The sequence below is a fragment of the Crocuta crocuta genome, unplaced genomic scaffold, assembly GCF_008692635.1.
Source record: "Crocuta crocuta isolate KB4526 unplaced genomic scaffold, BGI_CrCroc_1.0 scaffold132, whole genome shotgun sequence".
Classification (NCBI taxonomy): domain Eukaryota; kingdom Metazoa; phylum Chordata; class Mammalia; order Carnivora; family Hyaenidae; genus Crocuta; species Crocuta crocuta.
In genome coordinates this window covers 1,805,861-1,819,096 of record NW_027528611.1, presented here as the reverse complement: position 1 = coordinate 1,819,096, position 13,236 = coordinate 1,805,861, and the positions used below count along the sequence as shown (strand labels likewise).

At 53.1% G+C, this 13,236-nt stretch overlaps 1 protein-coding gene across 2 annotated transcripts; it reads left to right on the top strand.

Moving 5' to 3' along the window:
• The first annotated feature begins 234 nt into the window (after positions 1 to 234).
• On the top strand, positions 235 to 9,774 carry PI16 (peptidase inhibitor 16). 2 transcript variants are annotated; one of them, XM_077754882.1, is made up of 6 exons: positions 235 to 436; positions 4,489 to 4,710; positions 6,665 to 6,774; positions 7,040 to 7,128; positions 7,919 to 8,482; positions 8,820 to 9,774. In XM_077754882.1, the coding sequence occupies exons 1-6, from the start codon at positions 275 to 277 to the stop codon at positions 8,939 to 8,941; spliced, it is 1,269 nt and encodes a 422-aa protein (XP_077611008.1). In that variant the 5' UTR covers positions 235 to 274; the 3' UTR covers positions 8,942 to 9,774. The 2 variants fall into 2 exon arrangements, with proteins under 2 accessions (XP_077611008.1, XP_077611007.1); XM_077754881.1 differs by having other exon boundaries at positions 238 to 436; positions 7,919 to 8,611.
• The last annotated feature ends 3,462 nt before the right edge of the window (positions 9,775 to 13,236 follow it).

The following is a 13,236-nucleotide window of genomic DNA, read 5'->3' as shown; positions in this document are numbered from 1 at the left end:
GGACTCTGGAATGCACGTAGCTCTTGGCCTGAGCCCCTGCGACCAGGAGACAGGAGGCTTTTGCCAAGGACTCCGAGGGGAGATCAGTGCTGGGAGTGGACTCAACTCTGATCAGGACCCAAGCACCCAGCCCTCCCAGAGACACTGTGTGAGCTGGGCCAGCCCTGCAAGACAGCCCCTCCCGCCGCCCCAGCCAGGGTGGTGCTTGTGTGGGAAGGACTTTAAATCCAGCTGCCAAACCCCTGGCCGGGAGAGGCAGCGAGGACTGGTCACCATGCACAGCTCCTGCCGTCTGCCGCCGCTGCTGCTGCTGCTGCTGGCGGCCACCGCGGGCCCCGCCAGCGCCCTCAGTGATGATGAGAAACGCGTGATGGTGGAGCTGCATAACCTCTACCGGGCCCAGGCGTTCCCCCCCGCCGCTGACATGCTGCAACTGGTGAGTGCGGCCAGGGGCCTGTACCTCCCGGGCCCCCCGATCCTTCCCACCTGAGTGGAAGCTACCTCAGAGACTCATCCCTCTGGTCAGTGACAGAGTTCCTGATAGGATGTAATTCACAGCTCCCCAGAGGCAGCCCCATTATCCAGATCGGGAAACTGAGGGGCAGAGGGACTTGCTGGTCACACAGCTGGTAGAGCCAGGCCTGGGAGCCCCAGGTTCCCCACTCCTGCGACTCCTTCCCAGCACATCCTAAAATGCAAGTGCCCCTGATTGGGGCAACACAGGAAGTTCCTAATGCGATGAGAAGAGGAACGAGGGCAGCAGGAAGGGTCCCGGCACCGAGGGTAGGAGGGGTGTTCTATGGAGGTGGTGAGAACAGGAGCCAGAAGCTGTCTGGATCACACAGTTCAAATTCTGTTGCGGTCACACAACAAGACCTGCGATTTGGGGTGAGTCCCTTAACCTAGTAAGGACCCTCAGTTTTCCATCTGTAAAATGGGGTCATAATTAGAACTACATATATATCAACATGGACTGAATGTCACAGATATAATACTGAATGGGGGGAATGAAATCTGTGTATATATGTGTACACACACACACACACACAGTAGGACACATTTACAGAAGGTTTAAAAACAAGTAAAAAATACTATTGTATACTGCTGGGGACGCCTGCAAATATTGTCAACATACAGGGATGTTCTTATAGATGACAGAAGGCAGATTTTGGGTGGTGGTTACCTCTGTCGAGAGGGAGAGTTATTTGATGGCAGGGTTAGGAGCAAGGTGTTTATGCTCAAGATGAAAAGAGATAAAATCAGAAATCCACCCCCTTCCTGCCCTCCCTGAGGGCTGAGCTGGCCATCCTCTAGGCCAACCTGGAGGACTCCTGGGCCCTGTCCAGGGACCCCAGTTAAGTGCCCCAGAGCAAGATCACACCTGGAAAAGAGAGCAGTGAGCCCGAGGGTCCAAAACTGGAGTTCCAATAGCTCTATTGAATCTGGCAAAGTGAGTCTGGGTGGGTCCCTTTACTTTCAAAGGCTTCCACTTCCTGATCTATCACTTGGGACAATTCCTACCCTGAGGGTCAGACGGGATGATGTGTGACAGAGGTCAAGGAAGGCCTCTAGAAATGCACACAGCAGGACATTCAACCCCTGGCAACCAGGAACTGCAGGCGATCAATGAGGAGCACGGGATGCTGGTACCCGCTATGCCAACAGCTCCCCGACTGAGGCCTGGAACTCATTGTTGAGCCTCAGTTTTTCCATCTGTAGATCCCTGATGCCCTACGATCTTGTTGGCTACCCCAGCCAGGAGCTGCTTTGTGGACAGAGGTGGACCTTGGGGATGGGGGCCACGTTCTGGGAAGCAGTTTGGATATTCAGAGGGGTATGCTGCTGCCCAGTGCGAAGTGATGGGAGGAGGGGATGGACTGGGACACCAGGATAAATTCGGGACAAGGCTCCGGCTCGACCTCAGCAGGTGGTACATACAGAAAGCCTGGAGACAGATGGCCCGGTTCAAATCTTGATTCTGCCATTTATTAGCTGTGTGACCTTGGCTAAGTGACTTAACCTCTCTGTGCCTCAGCTTCCTCATCTGTAAATTGAAGATGATGACACCATAGCAACTCCCTTGCAGGATGGCTGCAGGATCAAATGAGTGACTATTTATAAAGCACTTACAACAGTGTGCGGCACACAGTAAGTGCTCAATAAGTGTTGGGTTAACGAAAGAGAGAATGGATCCAGGGTGATACAGGATTCTTTTCTCTCCCTTAGCTTCCACTCGAATCATCACGACTTTTACCTCCCAGAAGGTTCAGTTTTCCTTGAAACCTACTTCCCCATCCTCATCCCTTCATACAGCCCTGACCGGCGTTTCATGACTTCTCCCAAGGACTCCTAAAACAGCGCCTACCTGCCTCACCAGCCTCTGGCCTCTGCTACCAGAGTGAATAATGCAACATATGGGCCTGACCTTGCTCAGAGTCCTTCAATGGCTCCCACTGGCTCCTGACTGCTGGGGATAAAACTCCCGCTCCTGAGAAGGCTCCCTCTGTGGGTCTGGCCCCTGCTTATACCTCCAGCCTCCTCTCCTGCTCGGCTTTTCCCTCATTAACCTCAACAGCTTCTCTTTCCCCAGCCAAAATGTTGTTTCTCATCTCTATGCCTTTGCTCATGCTGTGCCTTTTGTTCAGATGCCTTTCCCTCTCCACCTGACCAATGCCTCGGTTTTATCACTTAGCTTAGCGTCTCCTTCTCCACCTTCAGGTTGGGCTAAATGGCCCTCTTTGGTCCCTTTATACTACCCATCGCATATGTGTCACTTACCATGCGGTGGCCCAATCAACCGTTTCTGACAGTGTGAACTTGGGCTTCTTGGTCCTGGCTCTCACCTCCAGGCTGGTATGGTGCCCCAGACTGTTTGTGGAATGAGCGGATGAACAAATGGACTTGTTTTCAGATGATGACCAAGTGACCAGTGTGGGTGGGTGCCGTGATTCTCAAATATCCACGGGGGTCTCTGGAAGACGGAGAAGCCTTGAGACCCACAGGAATGACTACTGGCGGAACCCTATGCTGCCAGTCGGAGCAGGAATCACAGCTGGGCTCAGCGGGGAGACTGCTCTTAAGCAGGGCCTGTCTCAGTCATCAACAGTTGACAAATGTCTATTGAGCACCTGCGATGCGCCAGCACTGCACCGGACACTGGGGCTATGTACCCCGAAGAGATGGCAGTGTGGTCTGGACCCCCACATTCATCTCAGACACCCTGATCTGGGCCTCCCGCACCCTGCCGCTTTCCACTCCCTACCTGCCCTTACTCCCAGGGTCTGAGAGACCCTCCAGGACCAGTGATTTGGGACAAAAACACCCAGGGAGGGAAAGGAATTCACCCATAGTCACAAAGTGGGGGTGTCCCAGCCCGGCGTGGCCCTCCCCACCCAGGCAGCTGTTCCTGAGAACCTTGTGTGGGTGAGGAGCCCCATCGGCCCCTCCTCTCAGGGTCACCCAAGCTCTTGGCACTTTGTAGGCTGTCTGGCTCCCACAGCTGGCTGGGCCCCCAGAGGGTGGAGCCGGAGTCACTGCCAGGCCATCCATTTCTAGGAGAGGCCAAGGACAAGGTTTAATGGGATCCAGGCCTTCCTCCTCAATCCTTTGTTAATCCCTCTTCCCACCCACGCTGGGCCTGTCCTCCTGGCCAGGGACACAGAGAACCTCAGAGGTCCCTTAACCTAGAATGCCCCCTCCTGCTGCCTCACCTGCAGTCTCTGCAGAAGGACACTGCCTTTGGGATCTGACAGCTCCTTGAGACACCAAAGCTCTGTCTGAAAAGAGGCCTCTCAGTGAGGGTCACACAGAGATCGTTTTCTAGGGGAAAGGGGTTGTCAGGTGACAAGAGTTGAGAGCACTTGGGAAAAGCACTTGGGAGGGAAGCCAGAGCTGGTAAAGCCATGGAGGCTGGGCGACCCCAGGGGGAGGCTGGGACCTGAGAGGGGAGTATCATATTTATGGGGGGCAGGTGAGGGGTTGGGGTGTGGCTGAAGAAACAACGCAGCCCTTGAACTTTTCACTGGACATTCTGTGGTCTTCAGAGCAGGCAGGCAGCCCTGGGAGGTAGGCAGGGTACAGCTGTCACCTTTCACATAGAAGGATATTAATATTAATTAATAACAACAGTGTCCCAAACATCATCTCATTTATTCTTCTCAAAGCCCTGTGAGAGTTCAGAAAGGTCAGGCAATCCTGTCTAAAATCACACAGCTGGTAAATGGGCCCAAGCTTAGCTCACTCCATGGCCTGGGGTGGCACCCTCCCACACCCCCCAGAAGCCCACCGGAGCACAGACCTGTTCCCGATCATGGCCAAGAGTCACCCCGAAGAAGGGGAGGGTCTCCGGCCCCCAGAGGCCCCCAGGACACCTTCATCCTTCTTCTCTGATCCCCAGAAGTGTGGGTATCCTCACCTCCCTCTCCCGCACCCCCTCTCCCACCTCCACCGNACCTCCCTCCCCGACCCGCCCCCCTCCCCCTCCCGCAGAGGTGGGACGAGTCGCTGGCCGCCTTCGCCAAGGCCTACGCGCAGAAGTGCGTGTGGGGCCACAACAAGGACCGCGGCCGGCGCGGGGAGAACCTGTTCGCCATCACGGACGAGGGCTTGGACGTGCCGCTGGCCATGGAGGAGTGGCACCACGAGCGCGAGCACTACAACCTCAGCGCGGCCGCCTGCGACCCGGGCCAGATGTGCGGCCATTACACGCAGGTGCGAAGCCGCGGAGCGGGTGGGCGGGGNCCGCCTCGCAGTTCGCGTCTCAAACTGCCTGAACCATCTTCAGTGGACTCTAAAACCACAGTCTTTTGAAAAATCTATGTGGCCCCTCTCGTCGTCCTCGTACTGAAGGGACCTCCTCGTAAGTTAGGTGTCGCAGAGCCAGTTTCATGGACGGTGGTTGTTCTAGGCAATCCTGACCGACCTCTAAGCGGTCCTGTCCGACCCATGTGAGGCAGGGCTGTTTGCAGCCGCGGTACATGCCCCCGACTTCTGTCCTCTGTCTCACTGTCCCTCTTCTGTCATTTCTCATAGCGTCCAAGTTGCTGCTTCTAACTTGCCAGGGGCCGATAAAACAAATAGACTATTGTGCGTATTTACTGTTTCTTCTGCCTTTAAACACTATGCGTAAATGAGAGCAAATTGTCACTGCGTGAAGGTCCCAGGGAGACTTCGAGCGCATTTCCTGCCCCGCACAGTCACATTTCGCTTACGTCAGGGTTCTCACTGCACCTTGAAAGTTTTGAGTTTGCAGTTAAGAAGCTTTGGGTGAGGGTACTGTCAGGGTGTGTGTGTGGGTGTGTAGGGGAATTAACATCAGTGTTCTTGAATTCTTGTTTTCTCCACCCAAGACTGATTGTTCAAACAATAGCAGGACAATTTTTTAAAAAAGAAACATTTTCCCACCCATAGCCACCAATTCCACTTTCCAGGGCTTCTTTTGAGTGGTTATTTTTAGTGCTAAACTTTAGGGAAGGAAATCCTTCCATGATGGAGAAGTTGTGAATGCCCAGCGGCCCTCTCTGGTTCCCTTTCCTCTGCACCCTGACATTTCTCACACTTCCCCCACCCCCAACACACACACACACACACACACACACACACACACACACACACACAATCTTCCTGCACAGATTGCTGTCAGTGCCCAGCAGGAGAGGATTCACTCCAACTCCACCCCTATGTTCTCCAGGGCTGAGTGCACATGAACTCTGGGGTCATTTCTGCCTGGGAGATGCTTATTACTGGTACCTTCAACAGACTTAAGTGGAAAACCCCCATTCCCGGGGTTGTGTGTAGAATGATACCCAGAGCCAGACTGCAGAGCAAAAACTAGCCTCCATTTGAGTGACTCCTGAACAGAGTGGGCCTAGAAACGGCAAGGGGAGGCTGCTGGTCTCTGCCAATGGCAGTGCCGGAAGGTTTTTTTGTTTTTTGTTTTTTTTTAATTTCTGAGAGAAAGAGACAGCGTGAACAGGGGAGGGTCAGAGAGAGAGGGAGACGCAGAATCTGAAACAGGCTCCAGGCTCTGAGCTGGCTGTCAGCACAGAGCCTGATGTGGGGCTCAAACCCATGAGCTGTGAGATCATGACCTGAGCCGAAGTCAGACACTTAACCGACTGGGCCACCCAGGTGCCCCAGGTTGTTTTGACTTTTAAAATTTTATACTTAAGACGGAATTCCTTCTAGCGGGTAGGAGACCCAAACTTAGAAACAGTAGAGCAGATTCCTGCTTACTTGTGAGTAAGCACTTCCAAAATGGCTTCTTCTGTTCCTGGGATTTTGCTTGTTGCTGATATCTAAGATTCTCCCATTTGAGATTCATTCCTTCAGATATACTCTTATTTAAAATGCACAGGAAATGGAAAAAAATGCACAGGAAGAATTCATGAGGGTATATACAAAGGGAAGGTTTTCAGAGAGGCCTGGTAAAATAATGTGTGTGGGAGGCAGGGGGAACTAGACTGTTCAGGACAAATTCCAACCCCCCCACCCCCACCCCCCACAAAATACATGTTTAGAGTTTTGTCCTGAAGCTGCATGTCCTCAGACTTGGATCTTACAGGTTGTAGGGATCCTCCTCTCCCCACCCATAGAAGACTGGGGTAGAGACACTAGTTAGGGACAGTCCCACCCAGACTAAACTGTTGAGTTTGCCCTCCTTCAGGTGGTCTGGGCCAAGACAGAGAGGATTGGCTGTGGCTCCCACTTCTGTGAGAAGCTCCAGGGTGTGGAGGAGACCAATATCCATTTGCTGGTTTGCAACTATGAGCCCCCGTGAGTGCCCAGGGAGTCTTGGGGGTAGTGGATGAGCAGGGCCACGGGAAGGGCTGAGTCGTCAGTCTCAGAAAGTTGGGGGGAGGGGCAATCTGGGGCCTATACCCTCTACCCTTGGGGGAGCTGTGAGGGTCTGCTCTCATTGGCCTAGCACGTCAGTTGGGAGCAAGTAAGACCCAGGGGTACTACCGGCCTAGGTGTGTGTATGAGGGATAAGGACAGGGCTTTGTAGGACCGCGCCCACCATCGTCCTCGCCTCCCACAGGGGGAACGTGAAGAGAAAGAGGCCCTACCAGGAAGGGACTCCGTGCTCCCTGTGTCCCCCTGGCTACCGCTGCGAGAACTCCCTCTGTGGTGAGTTGGGGGTGGGGTGGGGGAGGAGAAAGAAGAGGGCGGGTTGGGGGGAAGGGATGCCTACAGAACGGTCCTAGAGACTCCCACGACTTCCAAGAAGTGCACGGGCAGGGGGAGGGGCTCTTGGCGGGCCCACCCTNGGTCCCCAAGGCCAATTTGCCTTCCTTGCTCAGCCACTTTGACCCCCTGTCATTCAGAGTGACCTGATTTCAACCCCCCAAGTGGAGGGTAGAGGAAGGAGGCAGGCGGTTCCAGAGCGCTGGGCGAGGTGGGGGTGGCCAGAAACGGTTTTTTCCCCCCTGTGGGCGGAGCCTATCGGTAGGCGTGAACTTGAAGGGGCCCCGGCCTGCGTCGCGGTGGAAGAGCACAGGCACCTTGCTAGAGAGTTCCCTGAAAAAGTGATTGTGTGAGTGCGGAGAGAGGATTTGGACCAGGAGGAGGCTGGAGGCGCCGCTGTTACAATGTTACAATTAAACAACAGTGTTATAACAAACTAGCGTTTAGGGGCGCCTGGGTGGCTTGGTCGTTTTAGCTGCGCGGACAGCTCAGAGCCTGGAGCCTGCTTCAGATTCTGTGTCTCCCTCTCTGCCCCTCCCCAACTCGTGCGGTCTCTCTCTCTCCCTCAAAAATAATAAACATTAAACGTTTTTTAAAAATTAAGTGTCATTTATTATGAATGAGGGACATAGTCGCTGGAGAGGATGTGTCTGTTGTCGGACATTTGGTGGCGGTGGGGTGAGGGACCCAGGGTCCCGCTGCAGCACTAACGCCAGGCCTTGTTTCTTATCAGAACCCATCAGAGGCCTGGAGGAGGCTCAGGATTTGCCTTACCTGGTAACTGAGGCCCCATCTTCCCCGGAAACGGACGCTTCAGGCTCTAGGAAAAGCGGTATCCCTGCTATCCCTTCTTCCCGGGCAACGGAAACTCCTCCATCCTCCTTGGTAACAGAGGTCTCAGGCCCCCTGGCAACCAAGACTCTTCCTGCTGTAGAAACCAAGGCCCCATCTCCCGTAGCAACGGAAGATTCCCCCTCCATGGCAACAGAGGCTCCGCCTTCCTTAACAGCTGAGGCCCCTTCCTCTCTGGCAACTGACAGCCTGTTTTCCTTGGATGAGGGGCTAACTATCTTCCCCGAATCGACCAATGATCCCACCTCCAGATTAGCAGACAAAGAGGCCGGCAGGACAAGAATGCCCTCCAAGACCCCAGAGAGTTCTCTGCGCCCCAAGATGTTCTTGACAGGGACACGGGAGCCATCACCACCCCACTCCCAGAAGGCAGGCAAGGCTGAGGCCAAATTGTCTCCTTCTGGTGAGGTCTTGGCCTCAGTTTTTCCAGTCCAGGACAAGACAGGTGAGCTGCTGGCCACACTGGACCACGTGGGGCACACCTCCTCCAAGTCCCTGTCTAACTCCCCCAATACTTCTGCCACCGCTAATGCCGTGGGTGGGCGTACCCTGGCCCTGCAGTCATCTTTGCTAGGTAAGGCCTGTCCCCGTCGGGTCTCCAGCATGTCAGCACCCTGCTCCCAGCATAGGTGTTATGGGCATAGCAGGGCATCCACCCTCTGAGGTGGACCTTCCTCCCTGGCCGGGGGAGGGGGGGGTCCCCACTTGCATGCCTGGCGGGGAGGGTGGGAGGTCAGGCAGAGCGCTCTCCAGACTGAGACAGAGCCTCTCCCTCCCCGCAGGCCCAGAGGGCCCTGAAAATCCTGGCCTCAAGTCGGGGCTGAAGTCGGGCCCTGGTCGCATCTGGGGCCCCCTTCTGGGGCTGCTGCTCCTGCCTCCCCTGGTGCTGGCTGGAATCTTCTGAAGGGGTCACCGCTCAAAGGCAAGGCCTGGTGGGGGGACCCTGGCCTCACGCCCGCTCCGGATGGTCTTTCTCCAAGCAAGAGGCCACGGTTTCCTGGGCAGGTCCTGCTCTGTGGCCCAGTAACCCGCCCCACTTGACCCCAGTTTCTGGCCAGACTCCAGGCCAGTGACCTTGTGCTCTCGGGAGGCCTCCCTAAGGCCAACTCGTGGCTCTGCCGCAGGAACGCCTCTGCCTCTTTGGAGGTCCACCCCTTAGCTAGTTGCAGAGCGTGCCGAGTGGTGTTCCTGCGGCCACTGGTGCTCCTTCTCCAGTTGTCCCGCGGTCACAGTTCTGCTCTTCTGGGGACAGGCTATCGCTGCTTCCCAGAAACCCCTTGGCCCCTCCTAGTCCTCTGGCTTCTTCCTTAAGCCTTCGGTGTCTGAGACTGGTTCCAGGAAGACCTTCTGCCTTCCCGGGGTGAAGAGGTCAGCTGTCCTCCTGCCATCTCCCCCACCCTGTCCCCGCCCCCCAAACAAGACGCTTTTTGGCTGCAGGCCTTCTGGAAAGGAAAGGCTGCAAGGGCACGCCTCATCCACAGGCGCCTTGGGGGTGCAAGGCCTGGATGGCTAGGAGCTCAGGTTGCCTCCGATGACTGCATCCCCCACCGGGACCCCTCCTGCCCCTCCCACCTCAATCCTGGGGCTGGGTGGGGGTTCAAGGGAGACTTCTGCCCACCGGCCTGGGAACTGTGTGCCTGGGCAGGAAGGGTGTTCTTCCTGAGCGTCCCCTCCCCCTACTTGCTGGTGTAGCCGGGACAGATGAAGGACAAGCCCCACCTGGATGGGGTTCTATGGGGGGGGGGGGCAGGCAGGGACCAGGGAAGGGAAGCAGCCCGACTCCTGAATAAAAGCCTGTGTAAGAGTATCAACTGTGTGCTTGTGAGGGGTGGAGGGCAAAAGGCGGGCTCTTTGAGAGGTCCTGAGGGGTTCCCCTTCCAACCCCTGGCACTGGCTCCTTCTCTGACACACCTCCTCTCCCCACACACTCCATCCAGTCCTTTGGGGCACTTTTCTTTTCCTTCCTAAAAACAGTGCCCCCCTCCACGACTCAAATCTGCAGGCGGCCCACAGGAAGGAGAACGGGCCAAGGGGCTGGCTCTCCCAGCTCCAGGAGTCACCCGGGGCGGCTAGTTGGGCTTTAGAACCGGAATCAAGGAGTGGCATACAATCTTTTTACAGGGTGCTGCCGCCCAGGCCTGTCTGGTTCATGAGACCAGAAGGTGGTGGCAGCCCTTGGTGCTTGGCGGAATCCCAAGAAAGGGTTCTGGAGTCCCAGCCACATTGCCCCAGGGTCACATGGCAGGACTGTGTAGACCGCAGTGCGGCAGGAAAGCACAAATGTGGGGCGGGGGGAGGCTAGCAGCAGGTGACAGGGCAGCTTGGGACCAAGCCGGGGCTGGTGGGAAGGGACAGAGACTGTCGCCAGGCCAAAGCTGGAGTGCCAGCAGTTAAAACAGGAAGCATACAAGTCAGGCTGTGCGGGGTGTGGTCTTTATACATATTATACATATGGCTGTATTCATGTGTACGTATACATGTACATATGTGTGTATATGTGTATATGATACAATGTATATACATTGTATATACAGGTGAATACACACATGTATATATGTGTGTATATGTGTATATGATACAATGTATTAAGGTAAAACTTAAATATATAAATTGCGATATAACTCATATAGGGGTGGCTGGGTGACTCCATCAGTTGAGTGCAACCATCAGACTCTTGATTTTTGGCTCAGGTCTTGATCGTGGGATCAAGTCCCACATCAGGCTCCGTGCTGTGTGTGGATCCTGCTTGGGATTCTCTCTCTCCCCCTGTCCCTCTCATTCACGCATGTTCTAAAATAAATATATATAACTCATATAATAGTCACCCGTTTAAAGTGGCCACTCAGTGGTGTTTAGTCTACGCACAGGGTGGTGCAACCATCAGAACATTTTAGAACATTCTCATCACTCCAAAAAGAAGCCCCACACCCATTAGCAGTCACTGCCCCACAATTCTAGGAATTGCCAGATCACTTTCCAAAGTGGCCACACCATTTTACATTCGCATCAGCAGCAAGGGTTTCAATTTCTCCACGTCTTCACCAACACTTATCTTTTTAAAATTATAGCAATCCCAGTGAGTGTGACATGGTATCTCATTGTGGTTTTGATTTTCATTTCCCTGACGGCTAATGAGGCAAAACACCTTTCCATGTGCTTACTGGCCATTTATCTATGGAGAGAGGTCTATGCAAGTCTTCATTATTGAGTTGTAGAAATTTTTCTAAATGTTTATTTTTGAGAGAGAGAGAGAAAGAGACAGAGAGCTGCATGTGGTGAGCAGGAGAGAGAATCCCAAGCAGGCTCTGCACTGTCAGCGCAGAGCCCTACATGGACCTTGAGCTCACAAACCATGAGATCAGATGCTCAACCAACTGAGCCACCCAGAATGCCCCTGTGGAAATTATACAGTCTATATACAAGTCGTTCACCAGATCCATTTTGAGTTAATTTTTCTATGTGGTGTGAGGTAGGAGTCCAACTCCATTCTTATGAATGTGAATATCTGGTTGTCCAAGCACATTTTCTGGAAGATGATTCTTCTTCCATTTAATTGTCTTGTTGCCTTTGTCCAAAATCAACTGACCTCAAGTGTAAATGTTTATTTCTGGATCCTCAGTTCTAGTCCATTGATCTGTATGTCTATCTTCTGCAAGTACCACACTATGGTTACCATAGCCCTGTAGTTAAGTTTTGAAACTGCAAAACGGGTCCTCCAACTTTGTTCTTCTTTTTCAACATGGCTTAGGCTATTTTGGATCCCTTGAATTTCCATATGAATTTTAGTTTCAGCTTGTCAAATTTCTGCAAAGAACTCAGCTGAGATTTTGAAAGGGACCATGTAATCTGCCATCTAGGTTTTCCAATCCATGAACATGGGTTGTCTTTCCACTGATTAAGGTCTTTAGTTTTGTTCAACAATGTTCTGTAGTTTTCAAAGTATACGTTGTATGATTTCTTGGTTAAACTTATTCATAAGTATTTGGTTATTTTTGATGCTATTATAAATGATATTGTTATTAACTTCATTCTCATTTTGTTCAACTGTAAGTGTAAAGAAGTATGAGTGATTTTTGTATATCAATTTTATATCCTGTGCCCTTGCTCAATTACTAGTTATAACAGTATTTTTAGTGGATTCTTTAGGATTTTCTATGTAAAAGATCATGTCGTCAGCAGACAGAGTTTTACTCCTTCCTTTCTAACCCAGATAACTTAAAAAAATTTTTTTTAATGTTTTTATTTATTTCTGACAGAGACACAGCATGAGCAAGGGAGGGTCAGAGAGAGAGGGAGACACAGAATCTGAAGCAGGCTCCATGCTCTGAGCTGTCAGCACAGAGCCTGAGGCAGGGCTCAAACCCATAAACTGTGAGATCATGACCTGAGCCGAAATCGGACGCTTAACCGACTGAGCCACCCAGGCGCCCCATAACCCAGATTAACTTTTTATTTTTTGAAGTTTGAGAGAGAGAGGGAGAGAGGGAGAGCAAGAGCACTTGAGCTTGGGAGGGGCAGAGAGAGAGGGAAAGAGAATCCCAAGCAGGCTCTGTGCTGTCAGCACAGAGCCCGACACAGGGTTCACGAATTGTGAAATCATGGCCTGAGCTGAAATTGAGAGTCAAATGCTGAACCGNTTTTTATAGATGCCATTTCTCAGGGTGAGGAAGTTCTAAGGTAGTTGAATGTTTTTGTCATTAGGGGATGTTGGATTTTGTCAAATACTTGTTCCGTGTCTACTGAGATGGTCATATGCTTTTGTTTCTTACTCTACGTATAGAGTGTATTATATTAACTGTGTCCCGTACTAATCAGGCAGGGCTGTGACAAACGGGCAGGGAGGGGACATGGTCGCCAAGCCCAGGAAAAGAGGAGGGCATGCTCACAGGGGAGGGTGATGGCCCCCAAGACCAGAGTGGGGAGCACTCTGCTGCACGCCCCCGAGGCATCTGGGGACCCGCAAAGCAATGAGGGCTAAGGTAGGACCCCGCGCAGCCCACCACTAATCAGCTCGGGCCTTTCGGGAGGCCTAGCAATGGATGTTCCGCTTCTGTCCATCAGAGTCGAGTTTTCCAGGAGGAGAGGATGGAGACTAACTCCCCACCAGGACACTCCCATTCCTGTCACCCCTCCTTCTGCTGACAGCTCAGCTGTGCTCCAGCCCAACCCAATCTCCTTTCTCAGCTAAAAACCTGGTCG